At 48.1% G+C, this 13,504-nt stretch overlaps 1 protein-coding gene across 1 annotated transcript in view; it reads right to left on the reverse strand.

Moving 5' to 3' along the window:
- LOC140390065 (peroxynitrite isomerase THAP4-like) overlaps positions 1 to 13,504 on the reverse strand; it is a 263,983-nt gene that overhangs the window by 52,707 nt on the left and 197,772 nt on the right. The window contains exon 3 of the mRNA XM_072474935.1: positions 5,219 to 5,375. Within this exon, the coding sequence (XP_072331036.1) occupies positions 5,219 to 5,375 (157 nt within the window). The remainder of the gene's footprint in view (positions 1 to 5,218; positions 5,376 to 13,504) is intronic.

The following is a 13,504-nucleotide window of genomic DNA, read 5'->3' on the forward strand; positions in this document are numbered from 1 at the left end:
GTTATATAGAATTTACTCATAGAAGCAGGTCCATGCAAGTTTCTCCTCACCGTACCTCATCCCACCTATCAACATACCTTTCTCTTGGGTGTATCGAAAGGTACTTGGAGGCCAACGACAACGGGGAGGTGCAGGTGGGGGTGGTATGGGAGGCGCTGAAGGCGGTGATCAGGGGAGAGCTAATCTCCATCAGGGCTCATAGGGAGAAGATAGAGGGCATGGAAAGGGAGAGGTTAGTGGGGGAGATTTTAAGAGTGGACAGGAGATACGCAGAGGCCCCTGAAGAGGGATTACTTAGGGAAAGGCGAAGTCGCCAGACGGAGTTTGACCTGTTGACCACAGGGAAGGCAGAGGCACAGTGGAGGAAAGCGCAGGGGGCGACGTACGAGTATGGGGAGAAGGCGAGTCGGATGCTGGCACACCAGCTCCATAAGAGGATGGCAGCGAGGGAAATAGTTGGAGTCAAGGATGGAAGGGGAGCTACGGTGCGGAATGCGACGAAAGTAAATGAGGCATTCAAGGCCTTCTATGAGGAGCTGTACAGATCCCAGCCCCCAGTGGGGGAAGAGGGGATGAGACGATTCCTGGACAAACTGAGGTTCCCGAGGGTGGAGGAGCAAGAGGTGGCTGGTTTGGGGGCACCAATTGGGTTGGAGGAGCTGAGCAAAGGTCTGGGGAGTATGCAGGCAAGGAAGGCCCCGGGACCGGACGGGTTCCCAGTGGAGTTCTATAGGAAGTACGTAGACCTGTTGGCCCCGCTGCTAGTGAGGACTTTTAATGAGGCAAGGGAGGGCGGGACCCTGCCCCCGACAATGTTGGAGGCGACGATCTCTTTGATCCTGAAGCGGGACAAGGACCCACTGAAATGTGGGGCGTACAGGCCGATCTCGCTCCTCACCGTGGATGCTAAGTTGCTGGCAAAAGTGCTGGCTACGAGGATCGAGGACTGTGTCCCGGGGGTGATTCACGAGGACCAGACGGGATTTGTAAAGGGTAGGCAGCTAAACACCAATGTGCGGCGGCTCCTAAACGTGATAATGATGCCATCGGTGGAGGGAGAGGCGGAGATAGTGGCAGCTATGGACACGGCGAAGGCCTTTGACCGAGTAGAGTGGGAGTACCTCTGGGAAGTGCTGCGTAGGTTTGGGTTCGGGGGAGGGTTTATTAGTTGGGTTAAGCTCCTTTACAGAACCCCGGTGGCGAGTGTGGTTACGAATTGGCGGAGGTCGGAGTATTTTCGGCTGTACTGTGGGACGAGGCAGGGGTGCCCCCTGTCGCCCCTGTTGTTTGCATTAGCAATTGAACCCTTGGCCATAGCATTAAGGGAGTCTAGGAAATGGAGGGGGGTGGTCCGAGGGGGAGAGGAGCATCGAGTGTCGCTTTATGCAGACGACCTGTTGCTGTATGTGGCAGATCCAGTGGAGGGGATGGTGGAGGTCATGCAGACTCTAAGGGAGTTTGGGGATTTTTCAGGCTATAAGCTTAATGTAGGGAAGAGTGAGCTTTTTGTAGTACAGTCAGGAGACCAGGAAAGGGGGATAGACGATCTACCGCTGAGGAGGGCAGAAAGGAGATTTCGGTACCTGGGGATCCAAATAGCTAGGAGTTGGGGGGCTCTTCATAAACTGAATCTGACGAGGCTGGTGGAGCAGATGGAGGAGGACTTCAAAAGATGGGACATGTTGCCGCTCTCGCAGCGGGTAGAGTGCAGTCGGTCAAAATGGTGGTCCTCCCGCGGTTTCTTTTTGTGTTCCAGTGCCCTCCAATTGTAATCACCAAGGCCTTTTTTAAGAGGGTAGGCAGGAGTATGATGGGTTTTGTGTGGGAGAATAAGACCCCGAGGGTAAGGAGAGGGTTTCTGGAGCGCAGTAGGGACCGAGGAGGGTTGGCGCTGCCGAATCTGGGTGGCTACTACTGGGCAGCAAATGTGGCGATGATCTGTAAGTGGTTGATGGAGGGAGAGGGGGCGGCATGGAAGAGGTTGGAGGTGGCGTCCTGCAAAGGAACGAGCCTGGGGGCGCTGGTGACGGCACCGCTGCCGCTCTCGCCGACAAGGTACACCACGAGTCCGGTGGTGGCGGCAACGCTAAAGATCTGGGGCCAGTGGAGACGGCACAGGGGTGCAATGGGGGCCTCGGTGTGGTCCCCGATCAGGGGTAACCATCGGTTTGTCCCAGGGAGGATGGACGGGGGGTTTCAGAGCTGGCATCGAGCAGGGATTAGAAGAATGGGGGACCTGTTCATTGATGGGACGTTTGCGAGCCTAGGGGCACTGGAGGAGAAGTTTGGGCTACCCCCGGGAAATGTTTTCAGATACATGCAGGTGAGGGCGTTTGTGAGGCGGCAGGTGAGGGAATTCCTGTTGCTCCCGGCACAGGAAATTCAAGACAGGGTGATCTCGGGTGTATGGGTCAGAGAGGGCAAAGTGTCGGCGATATACCAGGAGATGAAAGAAGAGGGGGAGGCGTTGGTAGAGGAGCTGAAGGGTAAATGGAAGGAGGAGCTGGGGGAGGAGATTGAGGAGGGGCTATGGGCTGATGCCCTAAGTAGGGTTAATTCCTCTTCTTCGTGTGCCAGGCTTAGCCGGATACAGTTCAAGGTGGTTCATAGAGCGCATATGACGGGGGCGAGGCTGAGTAGGTTCTTTGGGGTGGAGGACAGATGTGGGAGGTGCTCAGGAAGCCCGGCAAACCATGACCATATGTTTTGGTCATGCCCGGCACTGGAGGGGTTCTGGAGGGGAGTGGCGGGAACAGTATCTAAGGTGGTGAAAGTCCAGGTCAAGCCAAGCTGGGGGCTAGCAATATTTGGAGTAGTGGACAAGCCAGGAGTGCAGGAGGCGAAAGAGGCCGGCATTCTGGCCTTTGCGTCCCTAGTAGCCCGGCGAAGGATCTTGCTAATGTGGAAGGAGGCGAAGCCCCCCAGTGTGGAGGCCTGGATAAATGATATGGCAGGGTTTATCAAGTTGGAGAGGATAAAGTTTGCCTTGAGAGGGTCTGCGCAGGGGTTCTACAGGCGGTGGCAACCGTTCCTAGACTATCTCGCGGAGCGTTAGATGAAGGTCGGTCAGCAGCAGCAACCCGGGGGGGGGTCTATCTGGGGGGTATTTGAGCAAGAAAATACATGAAGGATCTGGAAAACTGACATGTCCGGGAGGAATCCAATGTACAAAGTTCTGTAACATATCATTTTACCATGTTTATGTCTTGCTATGTGCGTTTTCATTCTATTTGTTACGGGGGGGGGGGGGGATCCGGCCAAGAATTCACACTCCTAAAAGGAAGCATCCAACTGAGCTTGGTGGTTAGCAGTGAGGTTGGGTGTCTTGGGGTGTAGGAAGATATACACGGGATGGTCAAATGAGCAGAAAGGTGGCAGATGGAATTTAATCCTGAAAAGTGTGAGGTGATACACTTTGGAAGGAAGTATTCAATGAATGGCCTGACACTGGGAAGTTCTAAGGAAGCTTTTGGCATATTTGTCCATAGATCTCTGAAGGCAGAAGGGCAGGTTAATAGGATGGTGAAAAAGGTATATGGGACACTTGCTTTTATCAATTGAGGCAGAGACTACAAAAGCAGGGAAGTCGCGTCGGAGTTGAACAGAACTTTGGTGAGGCCGCAGCTGGAGTATTGTGTGCAATTCCTTATTGGGAGGATGTGATTGCACTGGAGGGGGTGCAGAGGTGATTCATCAGGATGTTGCCTGGGATGGAACATTTAAGTTATGAAGAGAGTTTGGATAGGCTTGGGCTGTTTTCACTGGAGCAGAGAAGACTGAGGGGCGATCTGATCAAGGTATACAAGATTATGAGGGGCATGGACAGGGTGGATAGGGAGCAGCTGTTCCCCTTAGTTGAAGGGTCAGTTAGGAGGGGACACAAGTTCAAGGTGAGGGGCAGGGGGTTTAGGGGGGGATTTGAGGAAAACCTTTTTTTAACCGAGAGGGTGGTGACAGTCTGGAATGCGCTACCTGGGACGGTGTTAGAGGCGGGTTGCCTCACATCCTTTAAAAAGCACCTGGATGAGCACTTGGCACGTCATAACATTCAAGGTTATGGGCCAAGTGCTGGCAAATAGGATTAGGTAGGCAGTCAGGTGTTTTTCATGCGTCGGTGCAGACTCAATGGGCCGAAGGGCCTCTTCTTCACTGCATTATTCTGTGAGCAAAGAATCAGGCTAGCTCCTTTATGTGGAGCCCTCCCCACCCAGTTTTCCTGCATTCACTTGTGCTCAGGAGATCCAATCACACCAGGCACAGTACAGGTCACGCTGCCTCATACACTGCAAAGAATCATTCTGAAAACTGCTAATCTATGGCCATCTGCCTTCACCTTCCAATTTCTCTTGCAAAGTACCAACGCTACCTATTTTGTTTAAATGTCCAAATTTAGTCACAGAAGAAATTTTTTTTTTCTTAAATATTTGTAAGGATAACAGCTCAATCTATGGTGTACCTGGTATTTACATAGAGTCATTTCTTATTTACAGAGATTTTAACATATGATCCCCCGTCTGCCTCTCCCCTCCCCCTTTCCCCTGTTGGTGGCCTAGCTTTCCCTCTTTGACTTCTGCCCTGGGCGTCAAATACTCTGATCCGCTCCTTTCTGTTGCGTTTTTTAGTTGTTGTCTTTGCGGGGTCAGGCCTCTCCTCCCTTTTTCCCCTTGCTTCGTTCGGTGATTTCCTTGGGTTCACTCCTCTCCCCTTCCCCCTCTGCTCCTTTACATTGTGTGTGCCCTTACTTGTTTACCTCTATCCCCCCCCCCCCCCCCCCCACCACCATCTTCTCTTCCTCGTTGCTGTTGGCCTCGAACAGGTCTTGGAACAGGCTGATGAATGGCCCCCACGCTTTGTGGAAGCATTCATCCGACCCTCGGATATTTAATCTTCTCCAGGTGGAGAAATTCCCACAGGTCTGCCAGCCAGTCTGCAGCTGTGGGTGGTGCTGCTGATCGCCAGCCGAGCAGGATTCTCCAGCATGCGATTAGGGAAGCGAAAGCTAGGGCGTCGGCCCTCTTCCCCATACGTAGTTCTGACTGGTCCGATACCCTGAAGAGTGCCACTCTCGGGCATGGCTGCAGAAGAAATTCTACCTCCTTTGTCAGCTATCTTTCTTCACTAATTTGCGAAAACTATCTCTCATTCTACTGATTAACGACTGTTAGGTGACTATTTTGCTGGAAATCAAAAACTGCAAAAGCAAAACATTCTGACTTACGAGATGTTCAGTATGGGTTGGCCAACATGCGTGATCTGGACTTCCTCCATGTATTTGAACGGTTTGATGGTTGGGTAAGAGCCTTCACCCAGGGGTTCAGAAATCCAGCTTCCCAACATCCAAGAGAGAGGCTCAACAGCTGGGTTCAAATGAACAACTACAGAGGGGGAAATTGAAAAGTCATGGTAAAAATAAAATAAAATTGAATTTCTATAGCGCCTTTCATCACCGTAGGAAGTTCCAAAGTGCTGTACAACCAACTACTGCAAGAATAATTACGGTCATTATAAGAAGTGCAGTCGTCTGTCTATGGACATCAAGGTCCCACTAACGGCAATGACAAAAATGACCAGACAATCTATTTCATTACTGATACTGATTGAGGGATAAATGTTGACCAGCACAATGGGAAGAACTCCCCTGCTCTTCCTTTAAAAGTTTTTTTTTGTTCATTCAAGGGACGTGGGTGTAACTGGCTAGACCAGCATTATTGACCTCGAGGTAGTGGTGGTGATCTACCTTCTCGAACTGCTGCAGTCCCTGTGGTGTAGGCACAGTGCTGTTAGGGAGGGAGTTCCAGGATTTTGATCCAACGACAGTGAAGGAACGCCGATATATATCCAAGTCAGGATGGTGAGTGGTTTGGAGGGGAACCTACAGGTGGTGGTGTTCCCACGTACCTACTGCCCTTGTCCTTCTAAATGGTATGGATTGTGGGTTTAGAAGGTGCTGAGGAGCCTTAGTGAGTTGCAGTGCATCTAGTAGATGGTACACGCTGCTTTTAATGTGCTCCTGTGATGAAGTGAGTGAAATCTGTGGAAGAGATGCCAATTAAGCAGGCTGTTTTGTCCAGGATGGTCTCAAGCTTTTTGAGTGTTAAAGCTGCACTCATCTAAGTAAGTGGAGAGTATTCCATTACACTCCTGACACGTGCCTTGTCGATAGGTTTTGGGAAGTCAGGAGGTGAGTTACTCGCCGCAGGATTCCTAACCTCTGACCTGCTCTTTTAGACAATGTATTTATATGGCTAGTCCAGTTAAGTTTCAAGTCAATGGTAGCCCCCAGGGTGTTGTTAGTGTGGGATTCAGAAATGGTAAAGCCATTGAATGTCAAGGGGCAATCTTTAGATTCTCCTTTGTTGAAGATGGTCATTGCCTGGCACTTGAGTAGCGCAAATGTTACTTGCCCTTGTTAGTCCAAGCCTGGATATTGTGTCCAGGTCTTTCTGAATTTAGACTGGACTGCACGAGTGTCTGAATGGTGCTGAACATTGTGCAATCCCCAGGTTGTGCAATCCCCAGGTCTGAGCTCATGATAGAAGGCCATTAATGAAGCAGCTGAAGATGGTTGGGCCTAGGACACTACCCTGAAGAACTCCTGCAGTGATATCCTGGAGCGGAGATGATTGACCTCCAACAACCACAACTATGTTCCTTTGTGCGAGGTATGACTCCAACCAGTGATTTTCCCAGATTCCTGTTGACTCCAGTTTTGCTAGGGCTCCTTGATGCCACACTTGGTCAAATGATGCCTTGATGTCAAGGGCAGTCACTCTTACCTCACCTGTGGAGTTAAGTCTTTTGTCATGTTTGAGCAACAGCTGTAATGAGGTTCAGAGCAGAGTGGCCCTCGTGGAACCCAAACTGAGCGTCAGTGCGCAAGTTATTTCTAAGCTAGTGCCGCTCAATAGCATTGTTGATGTCCCCTTCTATCACTTTAGTGATGATCAAGAGTTGACCAATGTGGCGGTAATTGGCTGGGCTGAATTTGTCCCGCTTTGTGTACACTTGCATCTACCTGGACAACTTTCTACATTGCCAGGTAGATGCCAGTGTTGTAGCTGTACTGCAACAGCTGGGCTAGGGGAGCAGCAAGTTCTGGAGCACAAGTCTTCAGTACTATTTCTGGAATACTGTTAGGAACCATGGCCTTTGCAGTTTCCAGTGCCTTCCGCCTTTTCTTGATTTCACATGGAGTGAATCGAATTGGCTGAAGACTGACATCTGTGATGTTGGGCACCATTGGGGGAGGCCAAGATGGATCATCCACTTGGCACTTCTGACTGAAGAATGTTGCGAATGCTTCTGCCTCATCTTTTGTATTGATGTGTTGGGCTCTTCCAGCACTGAGGATGGGGATATTTGTGGAGTCTTAGTGAGTTGTTTAATTGTCCACCACCATTCATGACTGGATGTGGCAAGAGCTTAGAACTGATCATTTGGTTGTGGAATTGCTTAGCTCTGTCCATCATTTGCTGCTCATGGTATTTGGCATGCAAGTTGTCCTGTGTTGTAGCTTCATCAGGTTGACACCTCATTTTTAAGTACGCCCGCTTCTGCTCCTGGCATGCTCTCCTGCACTCTTCATTGAATCTGCTTCAAGAAAATATATCCTATTATTCGCAAAACAAATAGGGCCACCTTGACGTAATGAAATGAAATGAAAATTGCTTATTGTCACAAGTAGGCTTCAAAGGAAGTTACTGTGAAAAGTCCCTAGTCGCCACATTCCAGCGCCTGTTCGGGGAGGCTGTTACGGGAATTGAACCGTGCTGCTGGCCTGGTCTGCTTTCAAAGCCAGCGATTTAGCCCGGTGCTAAACAGCACCTGTAATGAGTTTACAATCAAATAAGTAACCCTCACTATCAGTTTGAGTTAGACTATGAGCTGCAACATTCCAAACTGGCACTTCTGGCTTTAATGTGCATCTTTAAATTGCTTTTTCAATTCTGTACAGATTCATTTTGCTGTTTCTCATTCCCAAACTCTTTCTATGAAAGAAAAATGATCAAAATCCTGCAAAAAGGTTTCCGCATGAAGCAAAACAACTGCAATTATTTTTCCTTCTCGTGTTATTTTGTTTCTAACTTTGACATCATCTTTGAATTAATGTTGTCTGTATTTTACCAGTCCGAAGATTGTTAGGAGCGAGGGAAGACTGAATGTGAACAGCTCCACAGCTTTGACATCACAGGGAAGAATCACAGTGAGAACTATACAACATTGCGCTTTTCTCTCAATAGACAGAGGGAAAACATGTGTCGGATAGGTGCATGGATTACGGTAGAATGATGGGGTGTAGATGAATTTGTTCTTAATCTAGGACAAAAGTTCGGCACAACATCGTGGGCCGAAGGGCCTGTTCTGTGCTATATTTTTCTATGTTCTATATTCTAAAATCAAGTATTGGAGTTCAGGATGGCCAATTGCCATAGTATCATTGATAAAATTGAAGGAGAAAGTAACACCTATGATGAAGCATGGTGTCGGATGTTAAGATTCAGATAGCCCAGTGGAGAAGGATAGAAATACAGAAGTCCGGACCTTATTCACTTAAATTTTTTTACTTCTATCAGTCTATTTTTACACATAAACATACACACACACTTGAGACCCCTAGTCATACCCACCACATGAGCATAATTAGTATCTAATTAATATTGGAGGCTAGAGGGGAGGCAGTGATTGGTCAGAGGTTCCATGGAATCCCGACAGTGCAGAAGGTGGCCATTCTGCCCATTGGGTTTGAGCTGAACCTCCAAAAGTGCACTCTACCTAGGCCCACTTACCCATACTATCTTCGTAGTCGCAAGCATCGATGATGACCAAGCCACCTAACTGGCACATTGTTGGGACACCAAGCGGCAAATTAGCATGGCCAATCCACCTAACCGGCACATTGTTGGACTGTGGTAGAAAACTGGAGCACCCGGAGGAAACCCACACAGACACGAGGAGAATTTGCAAATTTCACACAGTCACCCAAGGCCGGAATCAAACCCGGGTCCCTGGTGCTGTGAGGCAGCAGTGCTAACCACTGTGCTACCATACCCGACATTCAGAAGAGAAACTGAGAGAAAGCGCCATACAGCAATTTTGCAACACTCATGCTGGTCAGGAATTTGTCAAACCACCGTTATGGGTATTTTTGCAGTTCAACTGTCTTATTCAATAAACAGCAACTGCAGGTTTAAAAAGTTTTTAGAAATAGCTATGGTGTATAGGTTCTTGCTAAAAGTCTCTCATGGTACATTTACTTAACCATACGCCATTCTGAGAAACACAGCAAGGTCACACCTCAGCCTCAAAGTATCAAACTGCGTCTGAAGAATTTAAGGACATAGCCGCCTGGGAAAGCTCCCAGTTGTAGTTACCTGGACCAGCGTAAACTGGGGTCTGTAGAGACTTCCGGGTTGGGGGGGGGTGTTTGCAAGATAGTGTGAAAGTGACCAGCAAGCAGGGCCGACCATCCACAGAATTACAGTCAGGAACACACAAGAGGTCAACAAATGCAGACTTGGTCAGAGGCGGGAGCAGAGTGAGACTGACACATGGAAAGTGCAGAGTAGGCTGACTCATAGAATCTAAGAATTTACAGTACAGGAGGCCATTCGGCCCATCGAGACGGCACTGGCCCTTGGACCCCACTTAAGCCCACGCCTCCACCCTAGCGCCGTAACCCCACCTAACCTTTTTGTTAGACACTAAGGACAATTTAGCATAGCCAACTCACCTAACCTGCGCATCTTTGGACTGTGGGAGGAAACCGGAGCACCCAAACGAAACCCACACAGACACGGGGAGAATGTGCAGACTCAAGCCAGGAATCGAACCTGGGACCCTGGAGCTGTGAAGCAGCTGTGCTAACCACTGTGCTGCCGTGCCGCTCCAGCAAACAGGGGAGCAGCCTGAATAATACAAAGCATTATTATTTACATAGGGGTGGTCCATGATTACAAATTCATCTGAAAAAGGGGAACCTTCAACCAAAACGAGTTTGGGAAACACTGATCTAAACTTCTAGAAAATCTACAATTAAAGTCCTGCATTAAAGGTTGTTACTGCAAAAAGGCAATGGGTACATTGGTAAAATGCACAGAAATTGACTGAAAGAAGGCCAACATTTTGTATTATGATTCAACATTTGAGCTTCATCTGAAGTGAAACTCGAACTGAAATTTTCTCTGGAGTAATTGGGGATTTGTGGCACAAGGTTAATGACCCACTTCTGTAGCACTGAAGAGGCCCTCAGTGTGCACTCTGATCTATCTTCAAGATAGAACATCATGCTGGCAAACTTTATATTGCTCAAGCTAAGCTTACTAAGAAGTCGGCAGACTTGTGACAATTAACTAACTTTCTTTCAAGTTTATTTTCTCGATCGAAAGAAATGGGTTCAAATTCTCAACCTTCACACTAAAGCTCCTTTTCAATAAGGCAGTCAACAGGAAAATCTCTAATTTGGATGAAATATCAGAGAACTCAGTTGTAGCAACCTCCTCCGTAGAGTTCGAGCGCTTGTTGCTGCTCAGTGCCATGGTGTTTGAGATTCATGTCATGCAAGGCCTGTGAGAGTTAGAATTTTAACTTTATCCATTTGTATCTTTTGAATCAGCCATAGGATTAGGGGAAAACATTATGCAGTGTGGGAAGAGCCCATTCAACCTCTAAATTGAACAGTCCTCTGTAATCAAGCAGAAGTATGGAAGCTCGCAGGTATCACAGAGAAAATTATATTGTACGGTTAATGATAAACCGGATTAATTGTTTTTGAGCACATATGAAAAGCAAACCCCCGCGGCTCTCGTGGCGACAAGGAGCTCAAGTGTGCAGTGGACTCCAGTCTGAACTGATCCATCATTGGGACGGATTTCCACATTGGTCCTATGCCCAAACACCTCCCTCAGGAGCTGCAACCCCACAATTTGAGCCGTGAAAGGGTTTACTGTATGGCCTGCTGCTCCTCACCCTCCATCTTCTTGCCTTTCTCCACTAGCAGGACACACCTTGACATTCTGTTCTATCGCCTGGCAGTGTGAGGGGGCTGGGGGGAATCCCATTGGAGGGCTCTCTATGTTGGAGTCCTCCCTCTCTCCATCAGGGACTTGGTGTGGAGAGTGTTGCATGCAGCTGTGCTATGCAACTGTAGATTAAGGTGATTCATGGATTCCTGAGCCACATGCTTGTTTTGAGGTGGAGGGGACTCAATATTCCACGTTGATGTAGATTGCCCGAGATTGCAGCCTCTTTTTAATTATTTGAAGGGGCTGCTCTTCAATTTTATGCTGCATTTCAGCTCCTCAACTTTGGTCACCTGGTGCAGAGGAGCGCAGGGAGGAGGAGGGCCTCCTCAGAAGCCTGTTTCTGGCCGTAATAATAATAACAATCGTTATTGTCACAAGTAGGCTTACATTAACACTGCAATGAAGTTACTGTGAAAAGTCCCTCATCGCCACACTCCGGCGCCTGTTCGGGTACACAGAAGAACTCAGAATGTCCAAACTACCTAACAGCACGTCTTTCGGGACTTGTGGGAGGAAACCGGAGCACCCGGAGGAAACCCACGCAGATATGGGGAGAACGTGCAGACTCCACACAGACAGTGACAATGGAGCTGTGAAGCAACAGTGCTACCCGCTGTGCCAGCATGGCGCCCATTAACTGGTCCAGGTAGTGGGCGGTCGAGGGGATCGTCTGACCCAACATTCATGCCCTCTACTGCAGCTACATTCGGGGGTGGGTGTCTTTGGAGCGGAAGCACGCAGTTTCCATGGGCATGCTTCAGGCCTTCCATGGGCAGTGGGTGCCGCGGGGCCTGGGGTTCATCATCACCCCCGGGAATGATATTTTGATTTAATTAGTTAAGTTTCCGTTTGACGTTTTGATTTTTGTTAGGTGCCCCACCAGAGGCTGTCACCCGTCATTTTTGTTTAATTTATTGATTTTTGATCTACATTAAAATTGTATAAAAATAGATTGGTTCTGATTTTTGTTAGTGTCCCTGAAGGGACTGTTAATTAGTTGATTAGTGACTTATATCATCATACTCAACAGGGTATAATAAGGGACTGCTAGAACTCTGGGCTCTTTGTAGCAAGGAGGCAGAGATTTGTAATGCTGCATCCTGTGAATAAACCGATTATCAAAGAAAATTCTTTGTTTAATTTCACCATCTGAATTGGCTCCATTTAACATCTTGAACAACATCCGGGAGGAGCTTCTAATGGCAAGAGGAAATTGTGAAATCATTGACCGTTTATGGTCACTATTTATTCTAGTTAACCGCTTAACAGAAATTTCGATGCCAACATGTCAGAGGGAACAATATTCTCTCCTCCCCACCTCTCCCACCACACACAAGGGAATAAACAATTTACTCAGCTCATCGAATAGATCTGAGTGATCAATATATTGACTACAATAGGGAATGTTACAGCGGAAATCTCAACTGCCCCAGGCACAAGGTGTACTGCTCTTTTGCTCACTACCTGAACCCATGTATTTTGCAGCAGGATTCCCATGCTGCCAAGTACATGTCTGTTACCACCATCAATTATGAGGAAGGTCACCTTTGGGGACAGCCTTGCGGCACATTGCTTTTTGACCACCAGTGTTGACTCCCAGCACTGCATGGAAAGGTGAGTGCAGTCTTGTCTTACCAGACTATTGTTATCACATGAGAAGAACCAGGTGGAATCTACCCACATATTTACATACGACTCAGGGGGATGTTATCTCGGTGTTGGTATTTTATTGGTTTTAATTTACCAGTATTCTCTGGAATTCTTGGCGCTCAGAGACATGTGAGAAGCACTCAGTGCCAGCTCCTGCACTATCTCAAGCCTCACCTGGTGACTCACCGTTTTTGGCTGGACTTAAAGTGTTCTTAGCAAAACATGTGATAATGTTCAGAACGTGAAGAGGTTGGAGGGGGGGCAGGGAAAATTACTCTCTCTGTGGGTGGCACAATGCCACAGTAGTTAACACTGTTGCTTCACAGCGCCAGGGACCCAGGTTCGACTCCCGGCTTGGGCCACTATCTGTGTGGTGTCTGCACGTTCTCCCCATGTCTGCTTGGGTTTCCTCCGGGTGCTCCGGTTCCCTCCCACAAGTCCCGAAAGATGTGCTGTTAGGTAATTTGGACATTCTAAATTCTCCTTCGGTGTACCCGAACAGGCGCCGGAATGTGGCGACAAGGGGCTTTTCACAGTAACTTCATTGCAGTGTTAATGTAAGCCTACTTGTGACAATAAAGATTATTTTAAAAAATGTTGTTAAATACCGCAGATGCTAAATATCTGTAAAAATAAAACATACTGCTGTGGTGCTGGGTGGATTTGCTTAGGTAACTTTGCTTCTCTATCTTACAAAACCATAGGACGTTTACAGCACAAAAGGAGGGCATTAAGCTTGCTGATTCCATGTTGTCCTCTGCAAGGGCAACTTTTCTCTTTGGTGCTTATCCAATTCCTTTCGATTGAATGCCGTTCTAAAAAGTTCAAGTGTA

This window comes from Scyliorhinus torazame, chromosome 14 (genome assembly GCF_047496885.1).
Source record: "Scyliorhinus torazame isolate Kashiwa2021f chromosome 14, sScyTor2.1, whole genome shotgun sequence".
Taxonomy (NCBI): Eukaryota; Metazoa; Chordata; class Chondrichthyes; order Carcharhiniformes; family Scyliorhinidae; genus Scyliorhinus; species Scyliorhinus torazame.